Source organism: Simochromis diagramma, unplaced genomic scaffold (genome assembly GCF_900408965.1).
Source record: "Simochromis diagramma unplaced genomic scaffold, fSimDia1.1 OVJJ01000618.1, whole genome shotgun sequence".
Classification (NCBI taxonomy): Eukaryota; Metazoa; Chordata; class Actinopteri; order Cichliformes; family Cichlidae; genus Simochromis; species Simochromis diagramma.
The window spans coordinates 9140567-9159829 of record NW_024387423.1 but is presented as its reverse complement, the minus strand read 5'-3'; the positions used below and the strand labels follow the sequence as shown (position 1 = coordinate 9159829).

The 19263-nt window shown below is 41.9% G+C and overlaps 1 protein-coding gene across 1 annotated transcript; it reads right to left on the bottom strand.

The window, feature by feature from the left end:
• Positions 1-2003: 2003 nt before the first annotated feature.
• On the bottom strand, positions 2004-18769 carry sall3a (spalt-like transcription factor 3a). The gene is made up of 5 exons (XM_040013043.1): positions 16814-18769; positions 16289-16482; positions 4636-7791; positions 3986-4323; positions 2004-3656 (listed from the first exon to the last, which is right to left on the bottom strand). The coding sequence occupies exons 2-5, from the start codon at positions 16368-16370 to the stop codon at positions 3225-3227; spliced, it is 4008 nt and encodes a 1335-aa protein (XP_039868977.1). The 5' UTR covers positions 16371-16482; positions 16814-18769; the 3' UTR covers positions 2004-3224.
• Positions 18770-19263: the final 494 nt, after the last annotated feature.

The window sequence follows — 19263 nt, the reverse complement described above, 5'->3', positions numbered from 1 at the left end:
ATTACCGAAACGGAGAGAGAGAGCCCCCGAGGGCGGCCTTGGCTCACGTCCGTCAACGTGAAAAGTAATATGCGTGTAAAAGTCAAGGAGGAAAAAATAACAGAAAAATAAACACTTATGGCTCAGCGGTGAAAGCTCACCAGATGAGTTGTCACTTAGCTGCATTGGATAACGTGTTGGCTCCCTTACTGATTTCGCTAAAGAACCAAAATAATACATTTCTCCGCATATCTATTATTAAATATTAACTGTTTTGAGTTTCCAGGCATAATAATTATATCTATGAGATCTATGGTTGTAACTTAAATGTATTTGCTGCTCATTTGGTAGAAACTTTCCATGTAGCCTTTTAGTCTAAATGAATGTGTCCACACAGCAAATTGTAAAGTTACATCTTTAGATTTGGTGATTTTGAGTGACTTCATTTGTTTTTTGTTTTGTTTTTTCCCTTAGAGAATGATTTATTGTCCAGCTCTCCAAACCGATATGAGAGTGCCTTTAAAGCTATGGTTATCTTACTTTATATAGGGAGGAATTCAAGATCAAGGTTATAGTCACATCTGCCAGCCAAGTTGCCACAGATAAGCATTAAGAAAAAAGTCTTTTGTTCCAAGTGATTAAAGTTAGCCTCAACTTTCATCTTGCACCTGATGCGACTTAATGTTGTTCACAGCAGGAATATTTTCTTTTCTCCCCCATCGCTAAGAATATTTGGTGTAATTCAGTCTTGTCTTTTTTATGTTGGAGAAAGTGAGAACATAGGTTTTTATGTGGGAGTGTGAAGCTGTGTGTGTGTGTTCGCACACATGTGGACCATGTGTCAAATGTCCCGCAGCAAGAAGGCTGCCATCGTTTTACGGCTCTCACACAAACACACACGCACGCACACACACACATAATAAGTTCGCTGATTCCCTCTCAGATGCAGCACTGTCACTGGCAGACTGCAGCAGGAAGAGAAGAGGCTTTAAGGTATAAAGTGAACATTGTTTTACACATTAACACGTGATTCTTTCATTTAAATTACACAACAGTTATGGTTTGTTTATTTCTATTATGTTATTATGTTATGGTTCATCATGGGTTTTGCATGTGCTTAGCTAAAGCCTTGACCCGTAGTCACAAATTATTTGTAGTGTTCTGATATAACAATTCAAACTGAGATGATCTAAAATATACAAATACAAGGACATTTGCTTAACTGTGTGTGTGCGTGTGTGTGTGTGTGCGTGCGTGCGTGTGCGTGTTTACCTTCAAATGACAAAGGAAAACAAGGATTGCAGCTTTAACAACCTTCTCTTTGCATTACAGACAATGGGATCATTTTAAAATTGTGTGTATTATTACAAATTGCTGCATCTTTTATGTATTTATTAATAATTATAAATGTGCCTTTTTCTGCACGTGCAGAATAGTGGATCTCCATCAGTCGCATGCCTGTGTGTGGACAGAAGAGCACACACATGCACACACATAAGTAAAATAAGTAAAAATATGCAGACAATTCAGAAATATTTTTTCTTATAAATTGAAAAGCTCATTGCTAAGTAAAAACATAAACAAAATATTAATGAATGATTTTTTTTCTTGAAGAGCCTCTTTGAAGAAAATGCTTCCCAGACCATTATAAAGCATCTGGAAATGATTCCTTGTTTTTTTTTCCACCCATTTTTTATGACCCAAAAGAGGAAACATATCTTTGCTGAAAATCATTTTAGGCTCATCCAAAAAGCACCAGTTTGTTTTGGCAGATAAGATAATAAGTAATTTCTTACTAACATATCTGCTATAAGTGTGGTGGAATTTCAAAAGCAAAGTTGTTGTTTTTGCAGATATTTAAATAGCAATGGATTTAAAAGCTGTTTTCCACACTCACATGGTGGCTCACACTGCAAGACCAAATTTCAATGGTAATAATTAGGATGACTAAAAAAAAAAAAAAAAAAAACAAAGAGAAGGAGAAAGCGTATTAAAGATAAGGAGACCACTGCAACACACACACCTGTTTTCTTTTTATTTTATTTAAGAAGGTTGATTGAGTGATGAGTTTGTACTCTGACGAGTAGCACAGATGCAATAACAGAGAACTGACTCTGCCAATTGTAGGAGTGGTATGCTGAAAACAATGAAAACAGCACGTGATAGATAGCTCAGTCAAAAGGTTAACGGTAACTCACAGACAAAACGTCTTGTTTTTAAAAAGTGCATTCACAAACATGACAAATACTCTCAACTCATGATGTCTATTTTTTTTAAGTGATACAAAATATGCATACCTGTTTTAGATTTGTCTGTATTTCTATACATAGATATTTATTCAAAAGGGTCACTTTTTTTTGTTTTTTACAAAGGTTAAAAGCAGGGTTGTGGTCATAGCAGCTTCGGATATCTCTAGCTTCTTCACTGTGTAATGAGATAATCATAGTCTCAACCGATATCCAAATAAAACCTACTGTTTTTCTCTGTTGTTCAACTCAAATGACATATTGTCTTCATTGAAAGAGATTTTCATGAGTGAAGCCTGCAGTTTAGAAAAAAAGATCAATAAAATGCTTGGGCCATTAAATATATTTTTGTATACCCGCTTTTTTTTGTCAATATCATAAATACTAAAGACACACGACAATAATATAAGACAATGCTGGGAGACTAAATGTAAAGATTAAAATAGTTCAAACATTATTTTTTTCAAGTTTTCTAGATCATGAAAAAAAAAATCAGGCGAACACAGAACGTTATACTTCAGTCTTTTCTTCAGTCTATCCATGGCCCTTTATATTTAAAATAGCAACCATAAACGAGGTTGGCAGACATTGTTCAGACTGACTTTGAGCTAAAACTCTGTCCTTTTTGTGTTTTAGTCCTGTCCAGATAAGATGCTTGCCAATCATAACTGAGGCAGGATCCTGGTTTTCAAAGGAATTCATAAAAGCAGTCAAACGTACTGATAAAAACCAATAAGTACCATGCAAATCTTGCAAGACGACATATTCTCAAACAAGAGACAAAGTATTCTTCGTATAGGCGAAATATCAAGTGAGCAGGGAATGGGTGAAAGGCAAAAACCTCTAATCAATACTAAATACTATGTTTCCAAAAACAAACAAAAAATATTTAATCTGTACATAATATAGTACGCATGAGTTCAGACTGGATCAGCAGTTTCTTTCCTCATAAACAGCCTTGTAGTCTTTGCCTACCTGGAATTATACAGAAAAGTCTCTTTAATTGATCCCAATTTCTTTGTTCTCCTCCATAAATCTGGAGAAGGGACGGTTAGCTGTGACCTCCAGACCAGTCTTTTCCATACCCGTCATGGGAGGGCTGCTGCCTGTGTGAACGCGGTCCATCCCTCCAGGCATTGCTCCCAATGAAGTGATTCCTGCGCCACCAAGGCTGACGGGCAGCTGGGGGATGCCTCCATTCTGGATCACAGAGATTTCATTGTTCTTCATGGCCAGGCCATTGGTGATGGCGGCTGCGTACTGGTTCCAAAAGCCCGGGTCAACGTTCATGGCCCGAGCAGCAAGATCTTTCTGAAACATCTCGCTGAACTTCATGGCGTCCCCACCCAGCAGGGCCATGGGATTCTCCACAGACAGTCGTCGACCCCTTCGGGCTGGGGCATTGTTCCACATGTGCGTTCCCATGTGAACCTAAAATTATCGACAAAATGACAAACAAATGAAAAAAATAATGACTCTGTAATTGTAAATGGAAAATACTTGAAATAGAAATTGTGTGGGATGTACTGGAAAGGAAAACTAAATGTAAAAACATATAAGGCCACATTTTTGGAAGGCTCTCTGTTTTGTGCTTCTTTTTTCTTTTTTTTAATTGATACATAATTTTAAGCAAATAAAATGTATTAATGTAGTACTTTTCAAGAGCAAAAAACTGTTTGTTGGCAAAATCTGTAAATATTACAGAGCTTTGAACCTATGTAAAACTCAACTGATGCAATGTACTTTAAGCTGGGTCATACCTTGAGATTGCCCTTTGTGGTGAAAGCCCTTCCACAAATAGAGCAGGCGAAAGGTTTCTCCCCAGTGTGTGTACGCTCATGGATTTGCAGAGCACTGGCTGAGGAAAAATTCTTCCCACACGACTGGCAGTTGTGCTGCTTAGGAGTGCGTCGTGGAGGTGGGGGAGCCAACATGGGGTTGATGCTAGGGCTCATGGTGGTTGGGGGCGCTGCAGCTGGAACCTGAATGCCCACGGGCAGGTGAGGGTTGTCGCTCAGAGACATTGACTTCCCATGGCCGTTCATTTCCATTTTAATCATGTTTGATGCAGTGCTGGCCAAATTGGGAGTGCTCAGCCCTGAACAAACAAAAGTAAAAAAACAGAACAATTCGATTTATATTCTATTAGTAAAACACCAAAAGCTTTTGAACAGTCAGAATTTGACTTGAAAATGTAAAAAATCCCTGCTGAAATCTTAATAGTTATTTGGTCAAGGTCCTTATTATTCATAAACAACTCTTTTCTATTTTTTCATTCTCTTACTGTCAACAATTTTTCATCTTTAAATTATTATGATATTGAGATGTTGTTATTAATTCATTATTATGAACTCCCAAATGTGCCCAGATAATGAATTCACTTTAGATTTGTGTTTTTGCACATACACACCTCGATCTCTGTTTAGAAACAGCACGTTGAAGTGGCTCTCCTCTTTGATAAAGTGCCTGCCTGGCTGAGTGGCAGTCAGGTCAAGGGCCCCAGTGCCTTCAGTTGCAGGAAGCGGAGATGGCGTCTCGGATTTTTCCGACTTTACTGTTGCCAGGCCAGCTGTATTGTTGTCTTGGACCTCCTCTGCTGTCATGGCACTGCTGATGTTATTATTGTTGAGTGCAGCAGGGGATTTGGATCGCTGGCTCTCAGAATGACTGTGGGCTGGGGACAAATGCTGGATAGAGCCAGAGGACTCAGACAAAGCGGGGCTCCCCAAGCTTTGACCCTCAGCATCCCCAACTGCAGACAGAGAATCAGTGGTAAAGCAATCAGTCTCCCCTCCAAAGCTACTGCCATTCTGCAAAGGCTTCAGACCAAATGTACGAGTCATGTTGACGGTAGAGTCAATCATCTTCATCTGGTTCTCCATTGCAGCAATGCTGGAGATTACAGAAGTTGGTGGAGAGCTCCCAGGTGAAAAAGGTTTGGATGAGTCCATATCTCCCTCTTTTAAATCAACTTCATCATCTATGGCCTGCTCCATTTCATCCAGAAGGTCATCATCATAATTGCTCATGGCATCTAAGCTCTTCTCATCAAAGGAGGGGTCAGTATCCATTTCTTGCAGGCTTTCGGGGATGGGTGTGTTGGGAATTTGCCCGCCCATGTGCATACGGATGTGCTGCTGTAGTACAACTGCATTGGTGAATTTCTTTTGACAGATAGGACAAGAGTGCTGAACCCGAAGTGGAGGTTTGGACCTGTGGACACCAAAGTGTGTTTTCAGATTTCCCTTGGTTGTAAATGCCCGCCCACATATCTTACATTTAAAAGGCCTTTCACCAGTGTGGATGCGATAGTGCATCTTCAGAGCACTCTGGCAACTCAGAACACGGTGACAGATGACACACTGGTTGGGGTCAGTCATCTTCTTGTCAATATTCTCAACAAGCTGCTGCAACTTGGATGTCTCTGATGTTTGCATAGAGTCTAAGAGGCCTCCAAAGGGAAACTTGGCCTTAAAATGGTCTGAGAGCATGGGAAGGACAGGATGGGAGACAGAATTAGAGGCCGAGTTGGGGCTACTGATGGGTTCAGAGACCTGTCCACTGCTGGACGATGATGTGGAGGTGACAGTAGTGGAAAGAAGCACTTGAGTTATGGTCGTTGTGCTAGTCGTGTTCTCTCCCGGTCTAGTAGAGCAGCTTGCGGGCAAAAGAATGCCTTCGGGTTTCAGTAAAGGAGGTGCCTCACACCCTAGGCTTGGTTTTGGGGATGGTGAAGTAGTGGTCATGCATGAGTCAGTGATGATATTTGGGGACAAAGATGCACAGTCACTTGAGGGTGGGGATGGCCTCTGAGGAGACCTGTTGAGCGGAGTGAGGCTTGGAGACTCACCAAATCCTCCCATCATACTCGGTAATGTTGGAGGCAGCTGGAGTCCGACAGAGGTGGGAACTGTGGGAAGAACTGGCTTACTGTCTAGCCATGTGGTAACAGGTTTTTCTGGGGGCAATGACATGCCATATGGGATGCCTGAGCTTGTGGGAACATTGTCCAGGTACTCTGGCACAGGGTAGGGGTTCATCTGTATATGTGGGTATTTCTCTTTGTGCCTCTGGAAGTGGACTTTCAGATTCCCCTTGGTGGAGAAGCGGTTGCCACATATGTTGCATTTGTAGGGCCTTTCTCCAGTGTGGGAACGCAGGTGGATCTGTAGGGCACTGTCACTGCCAAACACCTTGGCACAGAACCGACACTTATGCTTGAAGAAGGGGTCCTCAGAGCTGGGCTTAGTGTCAAATACAGACACGTTTGGGGGCTTCCCCTTGCGGTGCTTCATTAGAGCAGAGAGAGGATCGAGTGCATTGGCTGTGGCTGCTATACTGGCCAGTGGATTAGGGAAGATAACACTGCTCGAAGAGCTGTGAGGTATCAGCGGTAGACTGGAAGAAGAGCTCAGGAGGGTGCTGTGAGTGAGGGAAGGAGGGGTGCTAGAGTTCCTGGAAAGAGTTGAGCTGCTGCTAATGCCACTACCTCCTGTTATACTACTACTAGTGCTAATGCTGTTGTTTGTGACAGAGGATGAGCAGGGGGGAAGTAGAGATGACAATCCAGTACCACTTGGTGGAGGAAAAGCTGAGTTAGTTGAGGATGTGATCGGAGCTGAAGAGTTAGATTGCTGACTGCTGCTTTGTGGTGTTTGAGAGAGAGGCCCTTCTATTGCTGAGGTCAGAGGTGAAGGTCCTTGACCATTGAGAGTGGCCGGCAGTCTAACAGGCAGCTGATGGACTGGGGGAGTGATAAAATTATGTAGCTGAAGCTGACTTGCAACAGGAGGGACACAGGAGGAGACGGGCCCCTGGCTTCCAGTAGCGTTGCTGTGATGGTGGTTAAGAGCAGGCTGTGGGGCAGACTGTCTGTTCATGAGAGCCACTTGACTGCGAATTTGTTCTATTAGCTGCAGCTGATGAATTTGCTGCTGTTGGAGGGCCATCAGCTGGTCCAAGATCATGGGAATAGCCATGGTGGAAACCCCACTGCCCGCTGCTGCCCTTACACTCTGTGAAAACTGGGCAACTGCAACACGGGTGCCATGAAGAGTCTCTAAGGTAACATTGGTGCTTGGCATGGCGTAACTTGTAACAGCAGAGGGAACGACATCATTGAGCTGAGGTAGGGAGCCATCTGGCTCAGGGGATGTCACATCTCTTTCTTCAGGATCCACATTTTTTTCGGGAGAAAGCTCCAGCTCCATCTGCTCGTCCTCTTTTTCCAGGACACTGACCCCATTTAAGGTTGCTGTCTCTGGGATGTCATCCCCCTCACCAGCAGGGCTGTGGCTCCCCTCCCTGGGGTCCTCACTGTCAGCCTGCTCACTAGGGCAGCTGGGTACAGGGGAGGGCTCTGTAGGGTACTCCTGTGAGGGGTTAGGTGTGTCCTCATTGTCATTCACTATAAGCACCAGGGGGTTCTTAGTGCAGCTCTTTAAATGTTCACAGAAGTCTGACCATTTGAAGAACTCAGCACAACACTTCTCACATACATGGGTCTCCTCACTGCCACTGCGGCTCTCATTCCCGCTGTCGGCATCATCCAGCACATCACCTCGGGCTACAAAAAGCAAAGGGAGGGGGGTCAGAGGAGTGAAAAGGGACAAAAAGAAACCAAAGGGAGGAGGGAGGGAAGAAAGAAGAATTAATGAATAAATAATCAATAAAGAATCCACACATATTTTCCAGTGCAGTGCTGCAAAGATTTAACCTTTGATTTTTTTTCTCTCTTTTAACATAACCAAAATCAATATTATTTTTTTTTTCACTCTGAACAAATTGCCCTAGTTCACCAATTCTCAAGACCCAGATTTGTGCATTCACACCCTCTCCATAGGGCCAGGTAATAATTTTCTTTGTGCAATCCATCAAATTATGAGGGCCTATCAGTTGTGGATACTGCCACTTAATGAAATTCCATAGAACATATTGATTTCCAATATTTCATACAATTCACAGCTGCCTCATCTGTTGGGTACAAATCAGGACTTTGATGGCCCTATTAGGATTCCCCTCTGCTATCAAGCTCAGTCATTTCCACTTGAATTTCAAATGCCTGGCTTTCCATTTAGCATCGCAAAGGTAATGCTAGAGCCCTGAATCTAAGCAAATAACTATACTGAACTTTTGCCACATTGTCACAAAAGTGCATTATCATATGTAAGTGATGATATCTGTTGACTTTCGACTTTTTTTTTGTACACTATCTACAAATAGAAAAAAACCCATAAATCTTGACCTTTTACAATGTGCGTAACAAATCACTATAATTTAAAAGTTTTCACAATTTCATTCTTTTTCAAAATGTTCCAAATAGAAAACATTCCCTTTAAGTTAGGCAACACTCAGTGTGTTACTCCTCTCTCTCCACTGGCCATGCTCTCTGACATAAGACTCAACAAATTACATGCTAGTGCCATGGCAGCAAAGTCACTGATTAGTTACACATGTTTAATCACAGTTGTAGGAAGCCACTTCCTCTTTGACATGCAACCATCAAGAGTCAAACAAACCCGTGCGAGCTCCGAGCGTGGACCAAATTCACACCTGATATAAACCATGTAAAAATGGCCTCCTCTTATTAATCCCCCCCCCCCCCCCTTAGTTATAGCGTGCGGGTCTCTCTGTCGGGGACGTCTGCATAAATAAAAATGTCTGAGTAGGAAGCACACTCAGTCACCACAAGACATCTAGCACGTACTTTATTTCAGAGTCGTCTCCTGTTCAGTTTACATTTGACGACCAGCGAATACCTGGTAAACTATTTATCCACAAATTAAACCACTGTGTATACACATTTAAAATGTTAAGACAATTTCATGGGCAATTGCTGGAAATAAAAAAAGATTTACTTCATGCAAAGGCTGCTATAAAACAAGGTTATGTTCTTCAGTGATCCTATATTGTTTAAAAGTAGTTAATAACTAAGAAAAAAGTTAAATTCGGGTTAATTATTACTGTATGTGTATGACAAAAAAATCCCAAAGCATAAAAGTTGCATGTCTGAATTTAGCTGCTTTCACTTGTGCATATTTTCCTTTTTCCTCTAAGCAGCTCACCCAGTGGGCTAAACCAGCTTGTTCACTAAATTTTAAAAAAAGAAATCAGAATCAGAAAATTCCTTGGAACATATAGTGCACATTTCCTTATCATTAAAAGACCCGTTATGCTTTTCAAGTGAGCAATAGAGAGATTCATACATTGCTTGTGCTAACTTCAAAGGTTAAAGTGGAGTAAACCATAGCAAAGCAGAAATGAAGCATTTTTGCCAATTACAGTGACTCATTAGGAAAGAAATTCATCACTCCTCCTGTAATTTGTGGCCAAAGGGGCCATGCGCCATCGTGGTCTGGTGTCTGTGACTTAATTAATTATCAGCAGAACAGTTTTGGACAGACTCCGTGCTCTCATCCTCATTGGGGTTAGAGCTGACAAAGTAAGATATTATTTTACTAAATCATGGGTGCTGCCAGTTAAAAAACATCAATTAAGGAATTAAAGGAAAAGAAAATGTAAAATCCTTATGGTTTTATCCCAAGACATACATTGTACGTTGAGGCCTCCGTATTAAAAAAAATCCATTGAAAAACAAATTAGTCATTTAAGCTCAAATACAAAACAGAAATTGACAAGTGAAAAGGAGCAAGTGACTGGAAACGTCAGCGACACGTGACGGCAGGCTAAAAAGCTCCTTAGCCCAGCAGCGGACAGCAGAACTCATTTCCATAATTGAGGGTTGAAAGGTCAACACAAATGAGTAGGCATTGTGTTGAGCTGATTAGTTATTAGAATGGTATTACTGTCAATCTCTTTTATTCATTCATACAATTACAAGTGGGGGTCTTTGTATGCCTCTGACCTCTCGCTCTCGCGCGCGCACACACACACACACACACTGACACGTTTCCTAAGACGGACAAAGAGAATTCACAGATTATGTGCATATGTACGAGGACAAACACCTAAAAAAAATTACGACACGTAGACCTGCAAAAGCATGCTTTTTTGCCGTTAGTAGAGTGTACCAGTCACTTCTACACATACACAGGCCTCTGCTCCTAAATTGACTTATTTTCAAAAAAACAAAAACAAAAAACCAAAAAGGAAAGAAAAGACTCTTATAAATTACATTTTGTCCATTAAAAAAAATCCTTCCTGTCTGATAACTTTAGTAACTTTAGAGCGCTAATTATTATTATAAAATAAAAAAAATCTTATGTCCGATGCTGTTTTTAAATTCAAATCTGAACGCTGTGTAGTTGTATAAAATACACTGCCTCTTTAAAAATGTGCACGCCGCTAAAAAACAAGAAAAACACACGAAATTGCCGTTTTCAGGTTTACTTTGACTAATGCTACAGTTAGTCAGCATTAATCATAGAAACACAAATTACAGCTGCGTACATTACAGATTATTGTCATACTTCCCGAGGAAAAAACAAACAAACAAACAAACAAACGAGCATTAGGAAAGCTCATAATCTTAAAACAACTGTGTTGCTTTAACCTGTACAGTGCTTTTGTGCTGTGGAGCTAAGAGGCGACATTTTGTGGTTGCTTTGGGTTTGCAATGCAACACAGTGGAAAGGGATGCATGCATACGTGTGTGTGTTTCTATATGATTTTATGTGTGTTTGTGTTGGGGAAGGGGCTAATATTGATTTTCCTATAGTATGAAAAAGAAGGGGACGGAAAAAAAATCCCATCCATTTTTCATTGCTTTAAGAGTCTTCATTTACGAATATTAAGTTGAAGGTAGTCAATAGGGGGATTGTAGACATTGAATCTGTGTGTCCGCTATCTTGCTCAGCTATCTCTGGCATGCCAACTGAAACTGCTAATCTGACATATTATATCAGATGAGGTATTCATGCTTACCACGGATTCTGTGAAAGTCACAGAGCCGGGCATTGAGAGAAGCACCGAAGCCTTGGCCAATTACAAATTTTCCCATTCTTAACAATTTCCAGATTCACATAATGAAAACAAACAGCAATGACAGTGGGAGCATTTACCCTACGTCGAGGTATTTCAATCTCAGTAAGTGCAGGGTATTGTAATTTAAATGCGCAATTAAAAAGTCTTCATCATACCCCGAGAACTTACATGTCATTTACACCAACAGCAGTCTGTGAGAGCAGTATATCGTGACCAGCCTCTGTGATTGCGCTCTTCCTAAAAAAGGCCCCTCCTTCTGCCCCCTTAAAATGCATTCTTCTCAAGAATGTGAGGATAGCTTAGGACCCTTAAAGAGAGATACATCCCTGTTGGTCCTGCTCAAGCTGGAAGTTGAGGGGGAAAAAAAAAAAAAGAAAGAGGCCTGCTGCGTCCAACAATGTTGGAATTTGTGGCCTGATTAAATTTTTCCATTACACTTTTTGACACACTTCCGCAACTCTAATCGTGAGTACAAAAAATAAATAAATAAATAAAAAATAAAGACGTTTCAAGTTATTTTAAGTTGTTTGACGAGACATTTTAACTGAGACACAGCGTGCACTCTGCTTCGTTCTAACTGGGACATAATCTGCACCGGAAGAAGACAAATGTCACTTAAATTCTGAACATTTGTAGTTAGTTCATTTTTGTTTAAAAGAATGACTCTTTAGCATACTGGTTAAGCGTCATAGCAAAGTTAAGATTAACTGCATGTTTGCATGATTTAAAAAAATAATAATAATCAAGATTCAATAAAAAAAGGAAATCTAAATAATTATGCTGTCCTGCTGTACCCATGAAGCATATCCACGAATGACCCAGTGCATCCTCGGACTTGCAGAGGCTCAGTCGTCCTCAGCACAGCGCTGTGAGTGTGTGTCATCGGCCTGGTCAGCCCTACTGCAGAGTGGTACAGTCATATCTGCCCCAACAGAGAGGCCTTTGTCATGGCCTGCAGATGTGGAGCAGCCAAAACATTAACGATTTGTTTGTGTAAGCATTTGCAATACAGTATTCAATGACGACACTCTGTCCAGATGACACTCGCCAAGATGCCTCTCTGCCTCCGGATTTACAAAAAGAGTCCGAGACGAGGCGCTCTCGTTCTCTAACGTCAAAGGAGATTTTTTATTAATCTTTGCTTGGGGTTTGTTTAAATCAAATTGAACTCAAAGCTATATGTTTCCTGTTTTACACAGAAGGCAGAGCTGCACATCTCCGCTCACACGTTGCTCCTCCGCGTCCCCACTTTCTGGACAAACTGGTGTTTAAAATCATCTGAATAAGCCAAAACCAAACCATCGAAACCAAACCATTTAAAGGAGAAATTTACCCCTTCAGCTGACTATATGTTAGCTTTTTACCTAAATCCTCCAAATCTGCTGTCTTGTCTAACATTAAATAGTTCTTCCCTTCCCTGTCTAGTCCTTCCTCTCAATCAGGATCTCACTTGTTCGTGTGCTGAGTGGTAATTAAGACACAGCCATATTTGAGTGCCTTCTTGAAGACATCTTTGGCACAACTATGTGGGTGGTCCACAGGCCTGCACCCAATGGTGAGAGTGGATTAAAACAAAAGGCAAACAAAGCCCCGCTGCAGGGGAAGTGGTAACAACCATGTTGTCACTACCAGCAGGGATTTTCTCACTTTATTACATTTTTCTGGATTCATAACCATACACGCCCGTGCCTCTGCTGCTATGACGAAAAGAAAGGAAAAGGGCTCAGCCCAGAATGAACTCTGAGAAGATTTTGACTTCAAATAATTGCGACTGTGACCTGAGCCTTGTTGTTACCTGTTCCTCAAGTCTCTCATGTTTTTCCAGAGTAATAATTTTAGAAAAAGAAATCTGCCTTTCTTGCTTGAACGATGCAGTGCATGTCCACTGACAACTGAGGAAATTTACCTTTGAAAATTCTTCTAAATCTTCGTGTGACAGCGCAGAGTTTGGCCACCATTGCTCCCCTGCACATTCACACCTTGAACGACACTGGATGCCGAGAAAGCGGTGGCGTGGTGAAAAGCCTGCTGCTGCTAACGCTTTCTAGGACACGAGGAAACTGCGCTGCCAAGGTCAACGGCACACATGTTCTAATTGTACAAGGAGCTTGACATCTAGCGGCAGGATCTGGCTGCCGGGGGCTACACAAAGGTTAAAACAGCAAGCTTTATAAAAGCACTTCTAAGCAGACCACCCCCTCCTCTTCCCTTTCCCCATCCTAGCACACACACACACACACAAACACACACACAAACACACACACAAACACACACAAAAACCCTCCCATGCCCCCAGGAGGAAAGTGTCCGGAAAGCCTGAGGGGAGATGATATGCCAGACAAGGGCTTGTTGGCACTTGATTTTAGTTTTTCATGTTTTCATGGATGCGGCACATTAAAGAGTACTCAGTAAGCTGCAGAGGGACAGCAGTCATAAATGCCACATACAAAGGAGACAAAATAATATTGAGAATATTTAGGGAAAATGAAGGTGTAAGCTGAAGCTTTCCAGGCACAGGGTTCGATTTGGCTGATTCTTTCCTTGTTTTCTTATTTGTAAGAAATGGTGAAGATCCCTGAGCACAATTTGAACACCACATTCTTCTTGACGTTCTCTTCAGCACTAAGCTGAGCAAAAATGGATTTTAAGTCTCAGTCGAGCAGCGGCTGACGACTGGAACTTTTGAATCCCGTCGACGTTAATACGCGGTGGTTATGTCAAGGCCAACAATCGATAGTGTTCGTCGCAAGCTGCACCACACAGCAACAGAGAGCGGAGAATCCGATCATGCTGCAACGACACACTGACAGGGTGACATTCGTAGCTCATCATGTAAGGTAGTGTTGGTTGAGGCATGGTATTATTAGGTTTATTTAAGTATGTATGGGCTCACTGTGCTCTGCCAAAGGCTTGAGATTGTTTCACTGCTACGTCTTTCCTGAAAACAAGCGAGCCAGTATAGTTGCTTCAGCAAGGAAAGAACATTCCACGGACACTTCCAGTCTCGAGCACAATGGCACTGACAGCATACAGTATGTTACCGATAACGCTGTCTGAGTCTGTGTGTATTTTAATTACGCCAGGAGGTGTGTGTTAATCTGTGGAATAAAATTCAGAATAAGTGTGTAGAGATTTTTTTCTTTTTAAATTCCTCTCTTCTTTTTTCCCCTCTCTCTGTGGATCTGACTGTTTTCTGTTTTATAAATTGCAATCAACATTTCAAATCAAATATTTGTAACCTAACCTTGAAATCATCCAAACGTGAGATTTGACAGGAGCAAAAACAAGTTTGATTTTCAATCCACAATCCTACAGGAGTGCAACCTGATGGATGATTATCTCTGTACAGAATCTGAGCAGGGTCATCTGAAACACCGAATCAGGAAAAGTGTCTGTGTTTGTCAATTAGTCAGAAATTATATTTAAAAAAAAAGGAGAGATCCAAAGAGTAAACTGAACAAAAGAGTCGGGAATCATCAGTGTGATCCCCCACCCACCCACCCACCCCTCACACCAGCATTTCCCCATGCAAAGAGAGCTTCTCCCCAGAGATTACATCACACATTTCTATTCTAAAGAAACCCTGGAAAATGTGTGTGTGCGTGTTCGTGTGTAAGTGTGTGTGTGCATGTGTGGGTGTCTGCGTCTGGGTGTGAGTGTGGGCCAACATGGGCCAAGATAGAAAGGTATAAATAATAGCAGTGATTTGTTGAGAGCTCTGAGCTTCACTGATACCCAAAACACACACAAACATAAACACGCACACACACAGCTTTCTAAGTTTAAATAAGAGAAATGAAATTGACAAATTGTGATTTTTTTTTAAAGTTTTCAAGTAAATTACAGTATTGTTGTTAAGATATGCTGCAGTAAATTGACATATTTTGTCTTATCCTCATATTTCCAATACATAAAATGATTTTTTTAAATGTTAGATTTGCCACAATTTCAATAATAATCTGCCAAATAATGTGGGACTTGTGCTCTGTACGTTTTTTTGTTTTATAGAAATCCAGTCATATTATTCCTGCAGCACTTCATCTGCCTTCGGACCTGACTTTAGCCCTATAATGATAGTGTTGCTGCGCAAAAGCGCAGTATAAAGGACAAATAATCCTTTTTTCCCCCCACATGGCGAAGACGAGCTTTGTCAACCGATCTTGTCGATACTGTGCGCAAAAAGGAACAAATCAAGTGTGCTAAATTTATGTGGGGTGGGGAGGTGGGGGTAAACAAAAAGCATTTCCATAACAAAACAAGTCTTCGACCTGCAACAGATTCCGCAGGCGCTCAGGGACAAGAGACACACATGCAAAAAAAAAAAAAAAAAAAACTAAACAAAAAAAAAAAACAAGATAAAAAATAAAAAATAGAAACGTATAAATTAAACGGCTTTTTAAATGAAGTGATTTTTAAAAAAAACTATTACGACCCATTGCTTTCACATCTGCGGAATAAATAATTCTAAACCTCTGGGAGAAAAAAAAAGGCAAATAATTTTCCAACTTCTTTCGTGTGTTTGTTACAGTTGTGCTTGCATTTCGGCGCGTGCGCGTGCACGTCCGAAACCAACTGCAAAAGTGTTGAAATACACTATTTTGCAGTGTACAGAGCTCCGAGATTTTTGTTTTTTAAACAGGCCTTTAAAATGGGCCTCCGGCACCTAATGTAGACGCTGTAACCAAAATGTAAACTCTTAACTATTATTAAAATTAACCTGCCTGACAAAAGACGATCATATGATGCAGGTTTAACAGTTTTTTGGGGGAGGGAGGGAGGGGGGACAAAACAGACACAAAACTTCTAAATCGTCAGACTTCCTCTTCGACTAAGGTGACACGTTTGACTTAATATTCGCATCGTTTTTTGATTTATTGCAAATGATTCCGCCTATGCCTATGAAATAAATCCAGCATCCCCACTACAAAAAAACAAAATAATAATAATAATAATGATGATAATAATCCAAATGACTTTAAACCTATTTAATTGAAAAGAATGTGTTAAAACGTTTGTCAAACAAAGTAAAGAAACAAACGTAAATTGAAGAGCAGAGCTGCGAGGGGAAGCTCTGAAAGCAGATCAGGCTAAAGGAACTTCAGCTGATCAAATCCACTCACCGTGCTCGGAAATCACCCCGGCTAGTGCGGGATCCTCGTCCGACTTGAGGTGCTGCGGTTTGGCTTGCTTGCGTCGGGACATGCTGCTGGCTTTAGTGGTGGCGATGCTGCTGCGTTTGCGCTCCGAGATGTGTCTGCGTTTTGCAGATACATCAGCGAAGAGCGAATCAACACACAAAAAGTTCGCAAACAGTCTGGTGGCGGAGAGAGAGAGGAGGAGAGAAAAAATATAAATCTGAAATTAGCCGGTGTTGCTGCTGCCGCTGCTGTTGCTGTGCGTTGGATTGCGCATGTCGGTATAATAATTATGATAGTGAATAATGCCTCGCGATTAATGGCAGTGTGTGAAGGTGGGGAGGATTGGCTGGAGGCCAATGGACGCGCATTGGATATGGTAATGAGGGACGGACTAAGCAATTAGCCGCTTCACTCTCAGACTTTATCCGTCTCTTTTGTCTTTACTATCCAACCTCCACCTCCCCAACAACACAAAACAACACAACACACCAAAATCTCTTGTTATACCCAGTTCACATGGGGTCTCCAACGAGGGGAACGCCGGGCTCCTTTGCCCCCTACTCCTTTGAGTAAGCGCACTGACTCACAAGTACTAAGGATTCACCAGCGCTTTCTTCTTTTTTCCTTCTTTTCTTTGACGAAGTGTCTCTCCCTGGCCTCAACGATCCATCGTTTATCGCAAAACTTCAGAAAACGTTTTCTCGTTAAGTCTGTCCCGAGATACTGGCTCAGTTCTCGCAGCCCCTCTCTCTCTAACTTCTTTTATTTATTTATTTTTCTTGTTCTGTGCGTGTGGCGAGGTGAACACGCAACTCCTTGAATCGGACTCAAAGGAAGCGACGTCTAAAGTCGAGATGTGTCAGATTTCTGTCGGTGGACATCTTCCCGGTGAAGCAGCCGCTGTTTGAGTTGCTACACGGGCACCGGCAGCAAGGAGAAGTGGACGGGACGAGTTAAGTTATTTGCAATAGAGCGATAAACTGCCACCAGCTTTTGCTTTTCTAAAGGCGCAGCTCCGCTCTCCAAACTTTGACGCGCGTCTTCCGAGAGAGCGGCGCCAAGATTAGCAACAGTGCTCCTCTCAGTAACAACAAGAACGTCTGTGTGATCAAACACTCGTGTGTCCGACAAAGAGAAGTCGCTTCGGTGCGTGTCTGACCGCGACGAAGTTCCTCCCGTGTACCTCCTCTCGCCGTGTATGCGCCCTCGGCTCGGTGCGCTCTCCAAAAGCGTCTTTTCTGGATATTTGCTGATCAAAAAAACCCTAAGCACCACTTGATTTCCGAAAAACCAAAACCAAAACAAAACAAACAAACAAAAAGAAAAAAAACTAAAGCTTTACTCGATGTCTTTCCTTCGCTCGGCTCTCGGGCTCATATCGAAACCAACTTTGAAGTTATCTTCTGGCAGCCCTCTAGCAGCGTCGGTCGGTCTCTCGCTGTTGGGCATGGCTCTGTGTGTGGGGGACTGCGCTGTGTGTGAGAGTCAACCCCCAAGCAGGGGTTCAGCCCATTGCTTTCAGCCACCACTAGGATGTACCACCACGTTACTGTTCAATGGATCGTCCTCAGACTTCTGTGTGAACACCCAGATTTGACCTCCCATCATATAATATCTCACCCGTCACCGCCCGTATCCGCCAGAAGGCTGGGTCATCATATTAATGCGGCAGAGTATTTTTATTTCGTGACATCGGCGATTTTCTGATTACACGGTAGGCTTTCAATCACAACACCCCGGCTTTATTCTAACTTTGATTCTGGAATGTGGACTTTTTACGCACGGTGGCGGTTTTTGAACATGTGGGCTGCTTTTTGATTTATGTACCGACACTAATATTGGGGAATTATTGCAAAACAACACAATAATAATAATATGAATATGAATAAGTAAAGTGTGTCAGAGTACACATCATACAGCATATAATTAAAACCTCTTTCCCTCAACACACAGTTAAAATAAATACAGAAATTAATTATAATTTTGAACTAAAATGTACGCATGCACGGTGGGGAGAAAGGAACCAAATGAGCTCGTGCTTGAGTGCCATGCGAACACTGCGTTTTATTTATTTATTTATTTATTTAACAGAAGTAACGGTTTCATGTTTATTTCCGTATTGCTAACTTAAGGAAAATGCATTTTCATATTGCATCGTTAAAAGTGGATGTGGAAAATGGGCACATCATAATCGCGCTTGTTTCCGACTTCAGGCGCACAAATGCTGCCAATTCCTGACTAAATTAGAAACCTTTTTACTGTAATGATAGATCTTCAGCTTTTTTCAGTTCATGGGTGAGCTCAGTTAGAGCTTCCCCGCTCTCCCCCCTCCCTCGCCCTCCCTCTTGTCTGTTTGACTTGTCTATTCCCCCGCGTCCACCTCATATGAGAGACAAATCTGTTGACAACAAGGTCGTCCTGTGAGCAAACTTTCGGTGCCCCCCCCCCCCCCCCCCTTTCTTCTTCCTCTCCATCTCTTTCCATCATCCCCTTTGAAGTTATGTCCAAAAGGCTGTTATTATCTGGTATTAATAGATGCAGCCCCAGGAAGACAAAATCAGCTATTGATAATTGCAAGGAGTATACGGCAGCTACTGTATCGATCGGCGTGTCCTCCACTCCCCTGGTACTGAGAGATAAGGAGACACACTCTTTAGAGCAATATAATTTCTTTTGACCTATCTGCTTGCTACAGACTTATGATGAATAGCCAGAGTGGCTGAAGTCCTTTATCACCAAAGTTACCCCCTTGATATAATATTGATTCTTTATAACTAGCTCGCCACACAAAAATCAAACTGTCCACTTGGCCATCATCATCATCAATATCATCACAAAGGCGGAGGAATGAAGATCCCCCGCGCGTCTAAAGGCGAGCCGTTACAATCTCCTCTGTAGGCCTAATCTTTATTTTGCTGATGATGAAAGGAGAGGGGAAACGAGGCAAGGTGCCATTT